Raw genomic sequence first — 7,205 nt, 5'->3', positions numbered from 1 at the left:
TCAATTTTGCGGAAATTTCACCTAATTATCGGTTTCGTTTATTAGGGGTCGATTTTTGATGAACAAGGCGAGTTAGTTTTCATTAGTTTTCATTTAAAGACGCATTTCCTGACGACTGTCTGTGTATTGCACTCATTCATTTGTGGTGAAAGATCTTGAGAGTATGAATTTCCGAAGCATGGACAAACAAACCGAATGTTTTTCAACTGTTCCTGTGATAATATGTACCTGCTCGGTTCTTGAGGGTTCTCGCTGAATGGTCAGTGTCATTTTACATGAATTTCCGAAGCATGGACAAACAAACCGAATGTTTTTCAACTGTTCCTGTGATAATATGTACCTGCTCGGTTCTTGAGGGTTCTCGCTGAATGGTCAGTGTCTATTCATTTTACATGCGTTCACTTTTCGTACGGACTAGATCGATGGAAGCGTTTTATCTGTTTTTTGTCTACCTGTTTAATATAGGCGAACTGCAGATAGTTTCTACATCCGTAATGAACAGGTGAGTTTTGGTAGAAGAGAAAAGTGTGGATTAACGTCAAAAGTAAATACTCTTGGTTGTCTTCTTGAATTTCAGGTCACGTGAGAGACTACTTGTCAACTCGAACCAGTGACAACCTTCGAGAACTATTTTTGTCTAGACTTCTTTCAGATGAGGCGGTGAAAAGTCCTCTGCCATTGTACTTTCTTCAAAGTGCCTAACTAGTACAGGCCAGTAGACGAGTAATACGCTTCTTTAGATTATACGAGTGGCTCAGTTTGGTCGTATGCTTAGCAACATAAGATCAAGGGCCAAATCGGTGACTAAAAACTTTTCATTTATTCCTTCTGCACCTCACTACGCTCCGGCAAAACTTTTCGTACCATTATATTCATGTTCTTTAGATTATACGAGTGGCTCAGTTTGATCCTATGCTTAGCAACATAAGATCAAGGACCAAATCGGTGACTAAAAACTTTGCATTTATTCCTTCCGCACCTCACTACTTTCCGGCAAAACTTTTCGTACCATCATATTCATTCAGAGTGCCGAAATCGCCACACTTTTGCGTTCCCAGGCTTTCACTACCTGGTTCGCACTCAACCCACTTGAATGCAATGTTTTGTTCTCAGTGAGTGGACGAAAAGCGACGATTTGTATTTATGGCAGACCTGTCCTTTGTAGATTCAGTATTTCAAGAATATTATTGAGTGTAAAATAGTTTTTTTGGTTTTTCATCTTAGCTTCACAAACACAAGAAGAGACCAGTTCTGACCGGCACCTTCCAGAGATGACAATTCTACAAGACACCCAGACATTGGTCAGTCAGCCTAAGCTCGTAACTCGTAAGACTATTGGTGTTCGATAAGGTGATGAATGTTACTCACGAAAACTGTAAAGCACAACAAGCTGAGATTATTGCTGGATGATGAACAGAAAGGTTCCAGATGCTTCACCAAGGCAACAGAAAAGTGCAGTAACACGGGAAATAGCACCAATACAGGTCATGCTGCTTTAGCAATGCTAATTACGGAGGGTGAAGTACAAACTCAATGTCTCAAGGAATTCTGCCATTCTCAGACGGTTTGGTGGATCCGTCTTCTGAGCATTCTGATTACCATCATGGATTATAGTATCCCACCATCGACCTAACACACACAGTACCAACATGTTCCAGATTGAGGATGATTTAACCCTATTGATGTGGCTAAAGAAAAACGTCGTTTTGGCCTTTCTGAGGAATTGGTCTCTTTCCAAAGAGTTCCACTCTGGTGCCTACCTGTAGCCTCAGATTGGTGGTCATTTCTTCAAATGATATCGCATCTTGTGGTACCTGTTTTTGTTAAGAAAATTTAATACACTGCAGTCCGTCAAAGAGAGTGTCGCGTTTCCAGGGAGATACCACATTCGTCTGGTCCCAAAATGACTTGCGTTGCAGAAGGTAGAGTGTTCCAAAAGAAAAAAGAACAGAGTCTAGTTGCTCAAGAAACGGAACAGTCGTGATGGCTGCTTCGCATCTAGTTCAGCCACCCTGTAGGCATGTTGATAGGACAGCCAATGGCGAATACTCGTCACGCTTGCTTGTGTTCGTTCAACATCTGTGAGATACAAACCATTCTAAGGTGTTTAGAGTAACAGAGCCATTTGTACCCGTTTGTCCACATTAAGGTACATTGGGATCAGTGATCAGTTTCCCCACTAACCTAGAGAACTCACGCAAAAGACCAAGTGTAACCATATCTTCATTTCTCACTCCACTCCGGTAAGCGCGGAAACGATTTCCCCTCATAAAGAAAAAACAAGAGTGATCGAGTGGAAGGAATGAATGATAACCAACGGGTTCTGTGGTCATCTGACCTGAAAACAGTGGAACCCAATACTTTCGAATGAAAGTATTCAGCGATGGATTCCGCAAGTTTCTGGCACCAAGAAAAACGTAAACATTGTTCTCACAACTAATGAGTCTGAGGACACAAAAGTCTGCGAGTGGCGAAAAAACACGCCCATCACAGAGCTTGCAGTGAAATGAAAAATCAACTCTGCGTAAGGCAGCGGGTAGAATTTCAAGCACCTGGAAGATCGTGTAGATTTCAATAGGGATTATAGGGTTCTCAACAGGAACACCGTTTTTGTCAACTGTCGACAAAAATTCGGGAACTGCGCCTATCTAATGAGCCCCAACAAGGGTGAAGCCAATCGTGGACTGTCGAAGAGTTTTCAGCAATCCTAGGAGTAGTGTGTTACGCCTAGAAGACAGCGTATTGCGACATCTCGAATATCTTTTTAATTGAAACATGGGGCGGCCTGGTACAGCACATTCAGTGGACCGTCATAAACGAGAGATTCAGGTGGATTCAGTTGAGTCTCCTGTCAAAACGTAATTTTTGTGAAAATGAGAGTATTTGTCGGAAACCAAAGTCTGTTTATAGAAGACAACCATTTCGCTATTGTGTCAGTGAAGCCGTAACATAACTCTTCCAAAGCGCTGATAATGAAACGTTGTCAGGTTATCCAAACTCATAGAGTGTTCGACGCATCATCGGTCGAATCGATCGTGCCTGAGCCTAACCGCCATATCGATCCACTGTGACGCTGGAAATCCTACATAGAGCTTGGTGAGTAGGACGCGGTAGCTTGCCCTGTCAAATGTAATGACCTACGTGGGGTAACTCGGTGTTTACCATTTGTTCGCTGCCAAGACTCTTCCAGGAAGACTTTGTAAGTTCCCACCGATCTGTCTTCCAGCTTTTGGAAGACCTTTGTGTAGGGAGAAGAAGTGGGAGATGCATACAGCAACAAATTAATGATAGCATAGTAAGGTTCATTTAGAGTGACACCGACGTGGCCAACCAGGGATGATAATTCCATTTGGATGTGCGCGATAAGTGGTGTTGAAACACCACGCCTGTCCATGTAAGCCTGTGCATGCAAGCAGCGAGGTGCTGAGACTTTGGTTGGATTTTCGCCTTTCCAGTGAGGTCATTCTATGCAGAACCCCCGCGGAGCAGTATGCTTATGTTTTGCTTTCATTGGAACTCATCACGGAAGAGCCTTAAGAATGATTCAAGTCTATAACCTTCCTCCAGCTGGACACTATACGATTCGGCAATCAGTGGCCGATCACCTACTACTAACTTACAAGTTACAATCATTCGTCTTCGGTACCACGGATCAGGTCACGTGACTAAGCCTCCGAATGACGACTTTCCATTCAGATTCGTTGGATATTTGCATTCCCTGGTCGGAGTACTTACAACTGCTGTAGTTAGTATACAAACTTTAGGGTAGGAAAAAGGTAAATCGTGACGCGAAAACAAATTCACATTGTCTTTGCTGTCAGAAACCAACGCGCTGGCTCTACAGGGGGTAATGACAGGAGCTTGACGGACTCTATGAAGACAATCAGTATAGAGGTTTGATCTCTGCAGAGGGGCCATGCTGCGAAGTATTATTACGGCTTATAAAATGAAGTGATTTCATTGAAAAATGGAGGTTTATTGTCACGAACTTGAGAAAGAGCTCCACTATGAGAATCTCCGTATTGCGAATGTTCAGGATCAGTTTGTGACAAGAGCTAGCACTCCAGTGCTACGCAAGAAACCGATAAGTACGTGATGTCTACTCTCTTTCAACGCGGAAGTTTCGGCGTACGAAGATGTTATACTCCACTGATCTTTGCTTTTCTCTCCGTTCGGTGGGAAAACCGGTATTTTCTTTTGTCATGTTTGGCACATGTAGGGATGCATGAGAAACTTGTTGACATTTCCCATGCTTTCGTTCAATGCATATTGGAGGAAGTGTGGAGGCCGTGTCATTTGACAAACTCTGGTTGTTGTGGCTTACTGTGGGAGAATCAATTCAAGCATCTAACCAAAATTTTGAAGGTTAGTCACGAATAAATTTATTTTCAATAAAAGGTCCGGGTGTGTCACCGGACATTTTCAGTAAAAGCCTATCTTTCAGGTTTACTCATCCTCAGATCTCAATCCCCTGATTATTTCTATAAAACCGGTCAGCCGTGGTAACCACTACAGAAGTTTCAGCTGCATAAAAGTGATGGCAGCTGCCTCATTGCGCCTAGAGACTTTTTTCCCAGTGATCCACGTGACATTTTGTGGCATCCTAGAGGATCGACTGTCTCCTGGAGCTAGTGCGGAGTTTTTCATTTTCAGCGTATAATTTTATGTCCGGTTAAAGTCTGCCTCTCTTCAGGGACAACCTCCTTCAATGAATGTCTTCGGTCGGTCCTGCCTCATTATTGGTATGATACTCATTGATTAAGTTCCCGCGTTTTCTTAACAGGCACCGCTAAAGTTGAATCCTCACCATACCAGTTACACACGTTTATCCACTGCACTTAGACAGTGTGTGGAAATTGCAATAAGACCTCAACAACCACACTCCTCTGTACGCCAATTCGGCTTTCACTGTAGACCGACATGAATCGCCGGTGAATCTCTCATTTATGATGGTCTTCAAAGAGTTTTCAGCAATCTTTTGGGTAGCAAAACTCCCCATAACAACTTCTGCGCTGTAGCGGCCGTATTTAAGTTCGCCAAGATGTCCGTAAGCTATTGGTGACCTATTCCAATCCAGTAACGTCTCTGCTTTTCGCATCCTAATGAATAAAGCCTAAGTAGTTCCAAAACACTTCCAGCTATCGTCCAGACTAACCAAATTAGTCATAAAGTTGCTGAGAACCTTTCGACAGCCCACTCGCATTACTGAGTGTCATAGCCAAAGTAGACGTAATACAGTACCTTCTGTCGCCTTTTTTACACATACTTGAACCTTTCGTGTCTTAAAAGAAGAGTGGATTTCTACAGCGTGAGCAATTTATTTCGCCAGGAAAAGATGAGCATAGAATTACTGCCAGTTACAACTGACAAGAGATAGTAATGACACAAAACAAATAGTTTGAGGAATCAGCTTAGTTCATTTCGTGTGAAGAAATAGGTAAGGCGAGGAGGGACAGTTCCAGTTTGCCATCCAATTCCACTGTTGAACTTCATGCTGGATAAAGACAATCCCGTGATGTGTGGATCACCTGACAGCATATCTTTCGCTCTACGAACAGGTTCAATTTAGAGCTTTCCAGTATTTTACCTAGTCAACTCTAGTAAGTGGACATGGGCAGGCCGCCTCGATGGTGTTTCCGAATGTTTTAGCGAACATTACACTGGTCAAACAGGTATGCAGTAAGCGCTTTTCTTCCACAAGATTGTTCCACGTTCGATCACTTTTGGCACTCTGATTTTCGTTTGGCTTAGCACAATCCTCAGTAAGGTTTGAGTATCAGTGATGATCACAGCAGTGCCAAGTAGTCATACTTTCACCCCGTTTTCGCATGCAGTGTGATTTGCACTGTTGGCAGTCATCTGGAGTTGTTTTTGAAACCTTTTGAACACATCTGATTGTGCTGGAATTTTTAACAATACTCATGAAGATCCATTCGGTGTTTCTTATTCTTTCTACATAACCCGTGTCTGTGCATCAGTGGAGTTAGCGTTCCGAGAGTTCGGAGACAAATCTCCTGTATGTTTTCGGACATTCCAATAAACTACGTCATATGAATTCTGTCCAATGATCAGTACTCTGAAGTATAGTCCATAAAAAGCCGGAAAATAACCGGTGGCGCATCCCCTCATCCATGGTGATGACCAGGTTACGGAAACATCAATCTATGGCCTACAGATTATATCAGTGTAATTGGCGAAGGTAGACCCAGGTATCTCCGCGACGGTTTGGTGACGTGATGGAGCAGTCTGGTGTTTGCCACCTATCTCGAACTGAGGAATGTTGCAATGAAAAGGACCTCGCCAGTTGCAGATTAAAACAACCGATGTGTGGGGTGAAGGTCATTGCGCTGAACGCTTGACTCCGCCAGATGCGCTGACCCAGATTTCACACTTTGTGGACTGTGACTAACAATAGTCTGGTGGCATAATTGCACCACTAATAAGCATATGTCTAGTTTCCTCTTGCTGATGCCCCACTGTGTTCCCAGAAAGCAGTTCATATCTGATGACATTCCGCTCGTAATTGATTGCACCGATGCATCGTAAGACAACTACTGCTGTTTTTCGGATTTTACTGAAACCAGGAATGTCATAACTATATGTTGTCTGTCTTGCTAGAAAAGTTGCTAGAAGAAGAACCCAACTTTACATATTGCAGACGGAAAGACAGTCTCCGAGAATAGGTTCAAAAATTGCTTACTGGAGTCAAACAAGCCCATGTCGCCAAATAGCACTGATGTGACTCGATGCAGGAGTGAAGGGGTTCTGTGCGATCATGAATAGAAATCCTCACGCATGTGTCAAAGAAGACAGATTTCAGCAGTGGGAATCTTGATGCGACGATGCGGCAAAAGTGGTACTTCCATGTACGGCGGTGTCATCAAACATTACACAGACACAATAAAACACCAATGGCTTCTTACGCCAATAGGAAACCGAACAATAATGAGCCTCACATTCCGACTATATTGCCAGATTAGTTTTTATGGACCTTATTCACCACTGATATTGCATGTAAGCAAACAGACACTTCCTGAGGTAAATCTTCAGTCTGTGCATAATTATCATTTATTTTTGAAGAGCATGGTCACAAACATAAAAAGTGAATGCAAGCGATGAATGCGAAAGAGTAACAGGAGAATATGGGAGAAAAGAGAGAAACGTCTCATTCGAAATCATGCCAAGGACAGTGCCAGTCTGATGAG

General features: G+C 43.0%; 1 protein-coding gene across 1 annotated transcript in view; it reads left to right on the top strand.

Annotated features, from left to right (window-relative positions):
• T265_11964 (hypothetical protein) overlaps positions 1-7,205 on the top strand; it is a gene marked incomplete at both ends in the record, with an annotated part of 65,133 nt that overhangs the window by 26,171 nt on the left and 31,757 nt on the right. The window contains one exon of the mRNA XM_009178815.1: positions 466-502. Within this exon, the coding sequence (XP_009177079.1) occupies positions 466-502 (37 nt within the window). The remainder of the gene's footprint in view (positions 1-465; positions 503-7,205) is intronic.

The sequence above is a fragment of the Opisthorchis viverrini genome (assembly GCF_000715545.1).
Source record: "Opisthorchis viverrini unplaced genomic scaffold opera_v5_671, whole genome shotgun sequence".
NCBI classification, from domain to species: Eukaryota; Metazoa; Platyhelminthes; class Trematoda; order Opisthorchiida; family Opisthorchiidae; genus Opisthorchis; species Opisthorchis viverrini.
The sequence above is the reverse complement of the archived record's forward strand: the minus strand, read 5'-3'. Positions and strand labels throughout refer to the sequence as shown.